The sequence below is a fragment of the Cuculus canorus genome, chromosome 2 (genome assembly GCF_017976375.1).
Source record: "Cuculus canorus isolate bCucCan1 chromosome 2, bCucCan1.pri, whole genome shotgun sequence".
In the NCBI taxonomy this organism is placed as follows: domain Eukaryota; kingdom Metazoa; phylum Chordata; class Aves; order Cuculiformes; family Cuculidae; genus Cuculus; species Cuculus canorus.
In genome coordinates, this window is record NC_071402.1 from 1,610,336 (window position 1) to 1,624,703 (window position 14,368).

The window sequence follows — 14,368 nt, forward strand, 5'->3', positions numbered from 1 at the left end:
CATAACCCCTCGCTGATTTCCTGCAGAAATGCCGATTTCACGCTGAAAATAGTGATTTCCCATGAGAAAAAAGGCAATTTACCACTAAAAATGTCGATTTCCCGCCAAAAAATAAGGTGGTTTATGGGGATTTTTTCCCCCATAAACGGTTTTCCTCAAAAAAAATCGGTTTTCCTTAAAAAAAGTCGGTTTTCTTCAGAAAGTGTTGGTTTTCCTCAAAAAAAAAAGTCGGTTTTCCTCAAAAAAAAGGTCGGTTTTCCTCAAAAAAGTCGTTTTTCTTCAGAAAAAAAAGTCGAGTTTTCCTCAAAAAAATCCGTTTTCCTGAAAAAAAGTCGGTTTTCCTAGAAAACTCGGGTTTCCTCAAAAAAAAGTAGGTTTTCCTAAAAAAGAAAAGTCGGGTTTTCTTAAAAAAAAAAAAAAATCGGTTTTCCTCAAAAAAAAAACCAAAAAAAAAAACCCAAAAAAACCCCCCAAAACTCGGGTTTCCTCAAAAAAAAAAAAAATCGGTTTTCCTCAAAAGAAAAAAGTCGGTTTTCCTGAAAAAAAAAGAAGTCGGTTTTCCTCAAAAAAAAGTCGATTTTCCTCAAAAAAAGAGTCGGTTTTCCTCAAAAAAAAAAAGGTCGGTTTTCCTCAGAAAAAAAAAATCTCGTTTTTCCTCAAAAAAAAATAAAATCGGTTTTCCTAAAAAAAAAAAAAAGTCAGTTTTCCTCAAAAGAAAAAAAAATCAGTTTTCCTATAAAAAGAAAAGTCGGTTTTCCTGAAAAAAAAGTCGGGTTTCCTAAAAAAAAAAAAAATCGGTTTTTGTCAAAAGAAAAAAGTCAGTTTTCCTCAAAAAAAAAAAAAAGTGGCGGTTTTCCTGAAAAAAAAAGTCGGATTTCCTAAAAAAACCCCCAAAACCTCGTTTTTCTCAAAAAAAAATCAGTTTTCCTAAAAAAAAAAAAAGTCGATTTTCCTGAAAAAAAAAGGTCGGATTTCCTCAAAAGAAAAAAAGTCAGCTTTCCTGAAAAAAAAGTCGGTTTTCCTAAAAAAAAAAACAATATACCTCGTTTTTCTCAAAAAAAAAAAATCAGTTTTCCTAAAAAAAAAAAGTCGTTTTTCCTGAAAAAAAGAAGTCGGTTTTCCTCAAAAAACAGAAAAAAATCGGTTTTCCTCAGGAAAAAAAAAAGTCGGTTTTCCTGAAAAAAAAGAATCGGTTTCCCTAAAAAAAAAAAAAAAAAAGTGGCGGTTTTCCTGAAAAAAAAAAAAACAAACCTCGTTTTTCCTCAAAAAAAAAAAATCAGTTTTCCTAAAAAAAACCCGTCGATTTTCCTGAAAAAAAAAGTCGTTCTTCCTGAAAAAAGAAGTCGGTTTTCTTCAAAAAAAAAGAAAAAATCGGTTTTCCTCAAAAAAAGTGGCGGTTTTCCTAAAAAAAGGGTCGGTTTTCCTCAGAAAAAAAAAAAAGAGCCGTTTTTCCTCAAAAAAAGAATCGGTTTACCTAAAAAAAAAGGGGCGGTTTTCCTACACAAAAAAGTCGGGTTTCCTCAAAAAAAAAATCGGTTTTCCTCAAAAGAAAAAAGTCCGTTTTCCTCAAAAAAAAAATCGTATTTCCTAAAAAAAAAAAAAAAAAAAGTGTCGGTTTTCCTGAAAAAAAAAAAACGAACCTCGTTTTTCCTCAAAAAAAAAAAAAATCAGTTTTCCTAAAAAAAAAAGTCGGCTTTCCTGAAAAAAAAGAAGTCGGTTTTTCTCAAAAAAAAAAGAAAAAATCGGTTTTCCTCAAAAAAAAAAGGTCGGTTTTCCTCAGGAAAGAAAAAAAAAAGCCGGTTTTTCTGAAAAAAAATGTAGTTTTCCTCAAAAAAAAGTCGGTTCTCCCCCAAAATAATGAATTTCCCGGCGATTTCCTGCAGAAAAAAAGTCGATTTCGATTTCCCACAGAAAAAAAATCCAATTTCCTGCCAAACCCGCCGATTTCCCCCCCGAAAGGTCGATTTCCCACCAAAAAGTCGTCATTTCTACACGAAAAACCGTCGATTTCCGCCCCCCCCCCCCCTTTTCCCGGGAAAACATTCAATTTCGGGCAAAAGCCGCCGATTTTCTACTCCAGGCGCGATCAATCGATCTCCGCGCAGGCACCACAGCACCTGCTTTCAACCACCCACCCCACCCCAGGCGCGATCAATCGATCGCCTCACAGGCACCACAGCACCTTACACACACACACACACACACACACAGAGGCGCGATCAATCGATCGCGCGCACACACACACACACACACACACAGAGGCGCGATCAATCGATCGCCGCGCAGGCACTACTGCACCTGCTTTCACCTCCCCTCCAGGCGCGATCAATCGATCGCCGCACAGGCACCACCAGCGCCTGCTTTCACACTCTCCCCCAGGCACGATCAATCGATCGCCGCGCAGACACCACCAGCACCTGCTTTCACACACTTCCCCCCCCCCAGGCGCGATCAATCGATCGCCGCTTAGGCACTACCGGCTTCCTCCTTTTACCACCCCTCCCGCCCAGGCGTGAGCAATCGATCACCGCACAGACACCACCACCACCACCACCACCACCAAAGCCTGTTTTCACACACACACACCCCCACCCAGGCGCGATCAATCGATCGCCGCGCAAACACCACCATCTCTCGCCCCCCCTTCCCCATTCTCAGGCGCGATCAATCGATCACTGCGCAGGCACCAGCAGTACCCGGTTCCCCCCCCCCCCCCCCCCCCCGGTCCAGGCACGCTCAATCGATCACCGAAGGCGGCCGCCATTGTCCCGGCAGCGGAGCGGCCCCTCCGGGATGTTTCACGGCATCGCGGGACCTGCGGCCATGGGGGGTGAGGGGAGCCCCTACCGGCACCGGGGGGGGATGGGGGAGAGGGGAGGGGGTACCGGGGGGGGTCTCGGTACCCCCTGACCCCCCCTTCCCCCCAAACTCTCTTCGCAGCTCCCGGGAACAAAGCGGAGCTCTACGAGGTGAGCGGACACCGGATCGGGGGGAGATCGAAGCGAATGGAACCGGATTGAGAGGGGGAGGCGAAGCGAATTGAACCCGTTCTTGGGGGTGAACCGGATCGTGGGGGTGAACCGGATCGGGTGGAACCAAACTGGGGGGAAATGGAACTGAATTGAACCCGTTTTGGGGGCAGAATCGGATCCTGGGGTTGAATCGGATCAAGTTGAACCGGATTGGGGGGAAATGGAACCCAATTGAACCCATTCTTGGGGGTGAAAAGGATCGTGGGTGTGAACCGGATCGAGTGGAACCAAATTGAGGGGGAATCAAACCGAAACAAACCGGTTTTGGGGGCTGAATCAGATCCTGGGGCTGAACCGGATTGGATCAAAGCAGACTGGGGGGAATGGAACCGAATTGAACCGTTCTTGGGGGCAGAATCAGATCCTGGGGTTGAACCGGATCAGGTGGAACCGGATCAGGGGGGAAATGGAACCGAATTGAACCCGTTCTTGGGGGTGAAACGGATTGTGGGGCTGAACCGGATCGGGGGGAACCAAATTGAGGGGGAATCGAACCAAATCAAAACAGTTTTTGGGGCTGAATCAGATCCTGGGGTTGAACCGAACCGTATCGGATCTCACGTCTGAACTGGATCGGATCCCAGGAGTGAACCAAACCGGATCAGATCCTGGGGCTGAACTGAATCGGATCAGATCCCAGGACTGAACCGAACCGGATCGGATCCTGGGGCTGAACCAAACCGGATTGGATCCCGGGGCTGAACCAAACCGGATCGGATCCTGGGGCTGAACCAAACCGGATCGGATCCTGGGGCTGAACTGAACCAGAACAGATCTGGGGCTGAACCAAACCAGATCGGATCCCAGGACTGAACTGAACCGGATCGGATCCCAGGGCTGAACCAAACCGGATCGGATCCTGGGGCTGAACCGAACCAGATCGGATCCCAGGGCTGAGCCGAACCAGAACAGATCCGGGGCTGAACCGAACCAAACCAGATCAGATCCCAGGACTGAACGGAACCAGATCGGATCCCGGGGCTGAGCTGCTCCATCTCTGTTCCCGCAGGAGGTGAAGCTCTACAAGAACGCGCGGGAGAGAGAGAAGTGAGTCCGGAACGGGAGCGGCTCCTCAGGGCCATCCTGGGCTCCATCGTGGTCCCTCCTGGTCTCCTCTCCTCCATCGTGGTCCCTCCTGGGTCACCTCTTTCTCCATCACAGTCTCTCTTGGTCCTTTCTTCTCCGTCCCGGTCTCCTCTGGTCCCACCTTCTCCCTCCTGGTCCCACCACTCTTCCTGATCCCCCTTGCTCCATCCTGGTCCCACCTTCTCCATCCTGGTCAAACCTTCTCCCATCTTCTCCCTCCCGGTCCCACCTTCTCACTTGTGGTCCCACCTTCTTCCCAGTTCCCCTTTCTCCCTCCTGGTCTCACCTTCTCCCTCCTGGTCCCACCTTCTTCCTGGTACCCCTTTCTTCCTCCTGGTCCCTCTTTCTCCTTCCTGGTCCCCTCTTCTCCCTCGTGGTCCCCCTTTCTCCCTTCCGGTCCCAACTTCTCACTCCTGGTCAAACGTTCTCCCTTCTGGTTTCATCCTCGTCCCCCTTTCTCCTTCCTGGTCCCACCATCTCCCTCCTGGTCCCACCTTCTTCCTCCTGGTCCCTCCTTATTCCTGGTCCCACCTTCCTCCTGGTCCCTCTTTCTCCCTCCTGGTCCCCCTTTCTCCCTCCTCGTCCCACCTTCTCCCTCCTGGTCCCACCTTCTCCTTCCTGGTCCCACCTTCTCCCTCCTGGTTTCATCCTGGTCCCCCTTTCTCCTTCCTGGTCCCACCTTCTTCCTCCTGGTCCCACCTTCCTCCTGGTCCCCCTTTCTCCCTCCTGGTCCCCCTTTCTTCTTCCTGGTCCCTCTTTCTCCCTCCTGGTCCCCCTTTCTCCCTCCTCGTCCCACCTTCTCCCTCCTGGTCCCACCTTCTCCTTCCTGGTCCCACCTTCTCCCTCCTGGTTTCATCCTGGTCCCCCTTTCTCCTTCCTGGTCCCACCTTCTTCCTCCTGGTCCCACCTTCCTCCTGGTCCCCCTTTCTCCCTCCTGGTCCCCCTTTCTTCTTCCTGGTCCCTCTTTCTCCCTCCTGGTCCCACTTTCTCCCTCCTCGTCCCACCTTCTCCCTCCTCGTCCCACCTTCTCCTTCCTGGTCCCACATTCTCCCTCCTGGTTTCATCCTGGTCCCACCTTCTCCTTCCTGGTCCCCTCTTCTCCCTCGTGGTCCCCCTTTCTCCCTTCCGGTCCCAACTTTTCACTCCTGGTCAAACGTTCTCCCTCCTGGTTTCATCCTCATCTCCCTTTCTCCCTCCTGGTCCCCCTTTCTCCCTCCTGGTCCCCCTTTCTCCTTCCTGGTCCCACATTCTCCCTCCTGGTTTCATCCTGATCCCACCTTCTGCCTCCTGGTCCCACCTTCTCCCTCTTGGTCCCACCTTCTCCTTCCTGGTCCCTCTTTCTCCCTCCTGGTCCCACCTTCTTCCTGGTCCCCCTTTCTCCTTCCTGGTCCCGCTTTCTCCTTCCTGGTCCCCCTTTCTCCTTCCTGGTTCCATCCTGGTTCCACCTTCTCCTTCCTGGTTCCACCTTCTCCATCCTGGTCCCCTCTTCTCCATCCTGGTCCCACCTTCTCCATGCTGGTCAAACCTTCTCGCACCTTCTCCCTCGTGGTCCCACCTTCTCCCTCCTGGTCCCTCTTTCTCCCTCGTGGTCCCCCTTTCTCCTTCCTGGTCCCACCTTCTCCCTCCTGGTCCCTCTTTCTCCCTCCTGGTCCCACCTTCTTCCTGGTCCCCCTTTCTTCTTCCTGGTCCCACATTCTCCTTCCTGGTTTCGTTCTGGTCCCATCTTCTCCCTCCTGGTCAAACCTTCTCCCACCTTCTCCCTCCTGGTCCCTCGTGGTCCCACCTTCTCCCTCCTGGTCAAACCTTCTCCCTCCTGGTTCCTCGTGGTCCCACCTTCTTCCTGGTCCCCCTTTCTCCCTCCTGGTCCCTTCTTGGTCCCACCTTCTCCACCCACTTTGCCGTTGGCTGCAGGTACGACAATATGGCGGAGCTGTTTGCGGTGGTGAAGACGCTGCAGGCGCTGGAGAAGGCCTACATCAAGGACTGCGTCTCCCCCAACGAGTGAGTCCCCCAGCGAGGAGCCAACCGGACCAAACTGGTTCTCGGGGCTGAACCGAACCGGATCGAACCGGATCGGGGCTGAACCAAAGCGAATCAAACTGGATTGGGGCTGAATCAGATCCTGAGACTGAACTGAACCGGATTGAGTGGGATCAGGGCTGAACCGAACCAGATTGGGGCTGAACCAAACCAGATTGGGGCTGAACCGAACCAGATTGGGGCTGAACCGAACCAGATTGGGGCTGAACCGAACCAAATCAAACTGGTTCTTGGGGCTGAACTGGATCTGGGGGCTGAACCAAACCGAATCAAACCAGATTGGGGCTGAACTGAACCGGATTGAATGGGATTGGGGCTGAACCGAACCAGATTGGGGCTGAACCGAACCAGATTGGGGCTGAATCGAACCAGATTGGGGCTGAATCGAACCAAATCGAACTGGTTCTTGGGGCTGAACCGGATCCTGGGGCTAAACCAAACCGAATCAAACCAGATTGGGGCTGAACCGAACCAGATTGGGGCTGAATCAAACCAGATTGGGGCTGAATCAAACCAGATTGGGGCTGAATCAAACTGGATCAGGGCTGAAACAAATGAAATCAAACTGGTTCTTGGGGCTGAACCGGATCCTGGGGCTGAACCGAAGCAAATTGAACCAGATTGGGGCTGAACCGAACTGGATTGAATGGGATTGGGGCTGAACCGAACCAGACTGGGGCTGAATCAAACCAGATTGGGGCTGAATCAAACTGGATCAGGGCTGAAACAAACCAAATCAAACTGGTTCTTGGGGCTGAACCGGATCCCGGGGCTGAACCAAAGCGAATTGAACCAGATTAGGGCTGAACGGAACCAGATTGGGGCTGAATCAAACCAGATTGGGGCCGAACCAAACCAAATCGAACTGGTTCTTGGGGCTGAACCGGATCCTGGGGCTGAACCAAACCGAATCAAACCAGATTGGGGCTGAATCAAACCGGATCAGGGCTGAATCAAACCAAATCGAACCGGTTCTTGGGGCTGAACCGGATCCTGGGTCTGAACCAAAGTGAATTGAACCAGATCGGGGCTGAATCAGATTGGGGCTGAACCAGATCAAATCGAACCAGATTGGGGTTGAACCGAACTGAATCAAACCAGATTGGGGTTGAACTGAAGTGAATCGAAGCAGGTTCAGGCTGAACCAAACTGAATTGAACTGGTTCTTGGTCCTGAACCGGGTCGGGGCTGCACCAAATTGAATCGAACCAGTTCCCGGGGCTGAACCGGATCGCGGGGCTGAACCAGACTGGATCGGGGCTGAACCAAGGAGCCAAATCAAACCGGTTCTTGGAGCTGAACCGAATTGAACGGGTTCCTGGGGCTGAATGGGATCTCGGATCAAACCGTATCGGGGCTGAACCGAAGCGAATTGAACTGGATTGGGGCTGAACCAGATCCCGGGGCTGAACGGAACCGGATTGAATGGGATTGGGGCTGAACTGAACCAGATTGGGGCTGAACCAAACCAAATCAAACTGGTTCTTGGGGCTGAACCGAAGCGAATTGAACCAGATTGGGGCTGAACCAGAACAAATTGAACCAGATCAGGGTTGAACTGAAGCGAATCGAAGCAGATCGGGGCTGAACCAAACCAAATCGAACTGGTTCTTGGGGCTGAACCAGATCATGGGTCTGAACCGAAGCGAATTGAACCAGATCAAGGCTGAACCAGATCAAATTGAACCAGATTGGGGTTGAACCGAACTGAATTAAACCAGATTGGGGTTGAACTGAAGTGAATCGAAACAGGTTCAGGGCTGAATGGGATCTCGGATCAAACCGTATCGGGGCTGAACCAAAGCGAATTGAACTGGATTAGGGCTGAACCGGATCCCGGGGCTGAACGGAACCGGATTGAATGGGATTGGGGCTGAACCGAACCAGATTGGGACTGAATCAAACCAGATTGGGGCTGAACCAAACCAAATCGAACTGGTTCTTGGGGCTGAACTGGATCCTGGGTCTGAACCGAACCAAATCAAACCAGATCAGGGCTGAACCGAACTGAATTGAACCAGATTGGGACTGAACCAAACCGAATTGAACTGGTTTTTGGGCCTGAACCGGGTCGGGGCTGCACCAAATCGAATCGAACCAGTTCCCGGGGCTGAACCGGATCGCGAGGCTGAACCAAACTGGATCGGGGCTGAACCAAGGAGCCAAATCAAACCGGTTCTGAACCGAATCGAAGCAGTTCTTTGGGGCCTGACCCATGATCCTCTCCATCCCGGTTCTTCTCCAGGTACACGGCCGCCTGCTCCCGCCTCCTGGTCCAGTTCAAGGCCGCCCTCAAGCAGGTTCAAGGCTCGGAAATCAGCTCCATCGATGACTTCTGCCGCAAATTCCGAGTGAGTCGAGGCGTTGCCGGTGGCGCCGAACGGGCACCGGATTCACCGCTTACGGCTTCTTCTTCTTCTTCTCGCAGCTCGATTGCCCTTTGGCCATGGAGAGGATCAAAGAAGACCGACCCATCACCATCAAGGATGACAAAGGCAACCTCAACCGTTGCATCGCCGATATCGTCTCGGTACGGTGCCGGGGGTTCGGGAGGTCGGGAAGCGGCCGCGGTTGATCCCAACGTTCCGTCTCTCGCAGCTTTTCATCACCGTGATGGATAAACTCCGCTTGGAGATCCGAGCGATGGATGAGGTGAGGTTCTATCCGAGTGGCGGGAACGCCGGTTTGGTGATTTGTTGTATCACGGGGAAAGCGCCGGATGGGATCTGTGTGGACTCACTTTAAAGTCTTGGATACGGTTCCCACCACATCCTTCTCTCTAAATCGGAGAGAGATGGATTCGATGGGTGGAGAAGAAACTGCTTGGATGGTCGGATTCAAAGAGTAGTGGTCAACGGCGCAAAGTCCAGATGGACATCCGTGACCAGCGGTGGCCCTGAAGGGTCCGTACCGGGACCAGTGCTGTTCAATAACGTCATCAATGATATCGGCAGCGAGATGGAGGGCAACCTCAGCCAGTTTGGAGAGGACACCGAGCTGAGGGGGGTGGTTGCCACAGGGAAAGGATGGGATGGAGCCAGAGGGACATGGAGAAGTGGGGCTGGAGAACCTCAGGGGGTTCAATGAGGCCAAGAAGGACCTGGAGAGGGTGGAGAAGTGGGGCTGGAGAACCTCAGGGGGTTCAACGAGGCCAAGAAGGACCTGGAGCGGGTGGAGAAGAGGGGCTGGAGAACCTCAGGGGGTTCAACGAGGCCAAGAAGAACCTGGAGAGGGTGGAGAAGTGGAGCTGGAGAACCTCAGGGGGTTCAACGAGGCCAAAAGGGCCCTGGAGAGGGTGGAGAAGTGGGGCTGGAGAACCTCAGGGGGTTCAACGAGGCTAAGAAGGACCTGGAGAGGGTGGAGAAGTGGGGCTGGAGAACCTCAGGGGGTTCAACGAGGCTAAGAAGGACCTGGAGAGGGTGGAGAAGTGGGGCTGGAGAACCTCAGGGGGTTCAACGAGGCCAAGAAGGACCTGGAGAGGGTGGAGAAGTGGGGCTGGAGAACCTCAGGGGGTTCAACGAGGCCAAGAGGGACCTGGAGGGGATGGAGAAGTGGGGCTGGAGAACCTCAGGGGGTTCAATGAGGCCAAGAAGGACCTGGAGAGGGTGGAGAAGTGGGGCTGGAGAACCTCAGGGGGTTCAACGAGGCTAAGAAGGACCTGGAGAGGGTGGAGAAGTGGGGCTGGAGAACCTCAGGGGGTTCAACGAGGCTAAGAAGGACCTGGAGAGGGTGGAGAAGTGGGGCTGGAGAACCTCAGGGGGTTCAACGAGGCCAAGAGGGACCTGGAGGGGATGGAGAAGTGGGGCTGGAGAACCTCAGGGGGTTCAATGAGGCCAAGAAGGACCTGGAGAGGGTGGAGAAGTGGGGCTGGAGAACCTCAGGGGGTTCAACGAGGCCAAGAGGGACCTGGAGAGGGTGGAGAAGTGGGGCTGGAGAACCTTAGGGGGTTCAATGAGGCCAAGAAGGACCTGGAGAGGGTGGAGAAGAGGGACTGGAGACCCTCAGGGGGTTCAATGAGGCCAAGAGGGACCTGGAGAGGATGGAGAAGTGGGGCTGGAGAACCTCAGGGGGTTCAATGAGGCCAAGAAGGACCTGGAGAGGATGGAGAAGTGGGGCTGGAGAACCTCAGGGGGTTCAATGAGGCCAAGAAGGACCTGGAGAGGGTGGAGAAGTGGGGCTGGAGAACCTCAGGGGGTTCAATGAGGCCAAGAAGGACCTGGAGAGGGTGGAGAAGTGGGGCTGGAGAACCTCAGGGGGTTCAATGAGGCCAAGAAGGACCTGGAGAGGGTGGAGAAGTGGGGCTGGAGAACCTCAGGGGGTTCAATGAGGCCAAGAAGGACCTGGAGAGGATGGAGAAGTGGGGCTGGAGAACCTCAGGAGGTTCAATGAGGCCAAGAGGGACCTGGAGAGGGTGGAGAAGTGGGGCTGGAGAACCTCAGGAGGTTCAATGAGGCCAAGAGGGACCTGGAGAGGGTGGAGAAGTGGGGCTGGAGAACCTCAGGGGGCTCAACCAGGCCAAGGTCCTACATCTGGGTTGGGATAATCCCTGGTTTCAATCCAAGATTGGGAATGATGTGGTGGAGATGAGCCCTGAGGAGAAGGACTTGGGGTGTTGGTGGAGGAGAAGCTCCACATGAGCCACCACGTGCGCTCGGAGACCAGAACCATCCATGTCCTGGGCTGCGTCCAAAGCAGCGTGGCCAGCACGGCGGGAGGGGATTCTCCATCTCTGCTCCTCTCTTGGGAGACCTCATCTGGAGGGTCCAGGTCTGGAATCCTCACCAGAAGAAGGAGATGGAGCTGTTGGAACAGGTCCAGAGGAGGCTCCAAGGAGGGCTGGAGAACCTCCCATGCAAGGACAGGCTGAGAGTTGGGGTGGTTCAGCCTGGAAAAGGCTCTGAGGAGACCTCAGAGTGACCTTCTAGAACCTGAAGGAGCTCCAAGAAAGCTGAGGGAGGACTTTCTCCAAAGTCTTGGAGCGATGGGACGAGGGGGAACGGGGAGAAACTGGAGAGGGGCAGATTTCGACTGGATATTAGGAAGAATTTCTTCACCACGAGGGTGGGGAGACCCTGGAAGACGTTGCCCAAGGGATGTTGGGGCTTCTCCATCCCTGGAGGTGTTGAAGGCCACGTTGGATGGACCTTGAGCAGCCGGATCCAGTGGGATATCCCTTCCCATTGCGCGGAGGTTGGAACTGGATGATCTTTAAGGTCCCATCCAACCCAACCAACTCTCTGATTCCACAATTCCCAGATCCAACCGGACCTGAGGGAACTGATGGAAACCATGAACCGTATGAGCCACCTCCCACCGGACTTCGAAGGCCGCCAGAAAGTCAACCAGTGGTGAGTGTCCGAGTACCGTCTGCGGCTCCGGTGCCGCTTTTGGGGCGCTGATGCCGATGCCGCCTCCGGCAGGCTCCAGACGCTCAGCGGGATGTCGGCATCGGATGAGCTGGATGATTCCCAGGTTCGGCAGATGCTCTTCGACTTGGAATCCGCCTACAACGCCTTCAACCGCTTCCTCCACTCTTGAGCTTCCCAATCCTTTCCCAGTCCCCTTCCCAGTCCTTACTGGTTTTAAGGACGTAGAGATAATAAATCCCATTTCCGGTGATGCCGGAAAAAAAAAACCCCACTCAAACGCAGCGTTAATAATTATAAATACGGTGTATAATGGATTAAAAGCACATCGGGAATTCAAAGGCTCTTCCAGAAGAGTTTACGGTGCCGTGTGACGGTGCCGAGCTCGGTGCTGGCGTCTCGTTGGTTCTTCCGGCTGACGTGGCGCCCGCAGAGGCGAAGATCCCGGATTTTGGTAATGGATTTGGTCCAAGTGGTGGCATCCAAGGGTCCTTCCACGGAGCAGCCTGGAAAGGAGGAAGGGGATGAAGATGGAGATGGTTCTTCGCTGGTTCTTTGCCGGTTTCAGGTCATTCCCGCTGCCGATTCCTTCCCGGTGCCGATGCCGATTCCGTACCTGCCAAATTGAGGAATTGGAGGTCTTGGTTTCGTTCTTCCAGAGCGGAAAGCAGCATCCGCAGCCCCACGGTGCCGATCCCGGGATTGGCAGAGAAATCCAGGGAAACCAAAGTTGGGCAAAGAGGGAGAGACCTGAGGGAGGGAACAAGAAGAGAGATCTCAGTCCTTTTGTCCCCAAAAGTGTCCCCAAGAGTGTGTGTCCCTTCTATCCCTGTTGGGTTCCGGTACGGTGATCCCACACCGGAGCTGGTACGGCGTCACCGGTGGGAGGTGGAAGGTGAAGATTCTGCTGTCAGGACCTTCTCCAACCTCCATCCATCCCTTCCGGAGTCGCTTTGTCCCATCTCCTGGACATCCCGTGTCCCCAAAAGGGTCATTGTGGTCCTCAAATGGGTCATTTTGTCCACAAATGGGACATTTTGGTCCCCAAAAGGGTCATTTTGTCCCCAAATGGGTCATTTTGTCCCCAAAAGGGTCATTTTGGTGCCCTAAATGGGTCATTTTGGTCCCCAAATGGGTCATTTTGTTCCCAAATGGGTCATTTTGGCGCCCAAAAGGGTCATTTTTAGTCCCCCAAAGGGTCATTCTGTCTCCAAAAGGGTCATGTTGATTCCCTAAAAGGGTCATTTTGTCCCCAAATGGGACATTTTGGTGCCCAAAAGAGTAATTTTGTCCCCAATTTGGTCATTTTTGGTCCCCAAAAGGGTCATTCTGTCTCCAAAAGGGTCATGTTGGTTCCCTAAAAGGGTCATTTTGGTCCCCAAAAGGGTCATTTTGTCCCCAAATTGGTCATTTTGGTCCCCAGATGGGTCATTCTGTCCCCAAAACGGTCATGTTGGTTCCCTAAATTGGTCATTTTGGTCCCCAAATGGGTCATTTTGTCCACAAATTGGTCATTTTTGGTCCCCAAAAGGGTCATTTTGGTTCCCCAAAAGGGTCATTCTGTCCCCAAATGGGTCATTGTGGTTCCCAAAGGGGTCATTTTGTCCCCAAATGGGTCATTTTTAGTCCCCCAAAGGGTCATTTTGGTCCCCAAAAGGGTCATTCTGTCCCCAAATGGGTCATTTTGGTCCCCAAAGGGTCATTCTGTCCCCAAATGGGTCATTTTGTGCCCAAAGGGGTCATTTGGCGCCCTAAAGGGTCATTTTGGTCCCCAAAAGGGTCATTTTGTCCCAAAATGGGTCATTTTGGTGCCCAAAAGAGTAATTTTCTCCACAAATTGGTCATTTTTGGTCCCCATAAGGGTCATTCTGTCCCCAAAAGGGTCATGTTGGTTCCCTAAAAGGGTCATTTTGTCCCCAAATGGGTCATTTTGGCACCCAAAAGGGTCATTCTGTCCCCAAATGGGTCATTTTGGTCCCAAAAGGCTCATTTTGTCAAAATTGATCATTTTTGGTCCCCAAAACGGACATTCTGTCCCAAAAAGGGTCTTTTTTTGTCCCCAAATGGGTCATTTTCATCCCCAAATGGGTCATTTTGGTCCCCAAAAGCATAATTTTGTCCACAAATTGGTCGTTTTTCGTTCCCAAATCGGTCACGTTGGTTCCCTAAAAGGGTCATTTTGGTCCCAAAAGGGTCATTTTGGCACCCAAATGAGTCATTTTTAGTCCTCCAAAGGGTCATTCTGTCCCCAAATGGGTCATTTTGGTCCTCAAAAGGGTCATTCTGTCCCAAAAAGGGTCTTTTTTTGTCCCCAAATGGGTCATTTTCATCCCCAAATGGGTCATTTTGGTCCCCAAAAGCATAATTTTGTCCACAAATTGGTCGTTTTTCGTTCCCAAATCGGTCACGTTGGTTCCCTAAAAGGGTCATTTTGGTCCCAAAAGGGTCATTTTGGCACCCAAATGAGTCATTTTTAGTCCTCCAAAGGGTCATTCTGTCCCCAAATGGGTCATTTTGGTCCTCAAAAGGGTCATTCTGTCCCAAAAAGGGTCTTTTTTTGTCCCCAAATGGGTCATTTTCATCCCCAAATGGGTCATTTTGGTCCCCAAAAGCATAATTTTGTCCACAAATTGGTCGTTTTTCGTTCCCAAATCGGTCACGTTGGTTCCCTAAAAGGGTCATTTTGTCCCCAAATGGGTCATTTTGGTCCCCAAAAGGGTCATTTTGGTGCTCAAAAGAGTAATTTTGTCCACAAATTGGTCATTTTTGGTCCCCATATGGGTCATTCTGTCCCCAAAAGGATCATGTTGGTTCCCTAAATGGGTCATTTTGGTCCCCAAATGG

General features: G+C 52.0%; 2 protein-coding genes and 1 long non-coding RNA gene across 3 annotated transcripts in view; 1 reads left to right on the plus strand and 2 right to left on the minus strand.

The window, feature by feature from the left end:
- Nucleotides 1–2,715: 2,715 nt before the first annotated feature.
- On the plus strand, nt 2,716–11,762 carry VPS28 (VPS28 subunit of ESCRT-I). Its single transcript, XM_054060377.1, has 9 exons — nt 2,716–2,830; nt 2,941–2,969; nt 4,042–4,079; nt 6,030–6,119; nt 8,404–8,509; nt 8,587–8,688; nt 8,757–8,810; nt 11,415–11,506; nt 11,579–11,762. The coding sequence occupies exons 1-9, from the start codon at nt 2,794–2,796 to the stop codon at nt 11,694–11,696; spliced, it is 666 nt and encodes a 221-aa protein (XP_053916352.1). The 5' UTR covers nt 2,716–2,793; the 3' UTR covers nt 11,697–11,762.
- On the minus strand, nt 4,888–6,021 carry LOC128851436 (uncharacterized). Its single transcript, XR_008448824.1, has 3 exons — nt 5,194–6,021; nt 5,006–5,142; nt 4,888–4,954 (listed from the first exon to the last, which is right to left on the minus strand). It is a non-coding gene; the product is annotated as an uncharacterized LOC128851436 (long non-coding RNA).
- The window catches only part of TONSL (tonsoku like, DNA repair protein), a 31,806-nt gene continuing 29,157 nt past the window's right edge, over nt 11,720–14,368 (minus strand). Inside the window, exons 23-24 of the mRNA XM_054060376.1 lie at nt 12,141–12,274; nt 11,720–12,030 (exon numbers count right to left, since the gene is read on the minus strand). Of these exons, the coding sequence (XP_053916351.1) occupies nt 11,861–12,030; nt 12,141–12,274 (304 nt within the window). The 3' untranslated portion in view covers nt 11,720–11,860. The remainder of the gene's footprint in view (nt 12,031–12,140; nt 12,275–14,368) is intronic.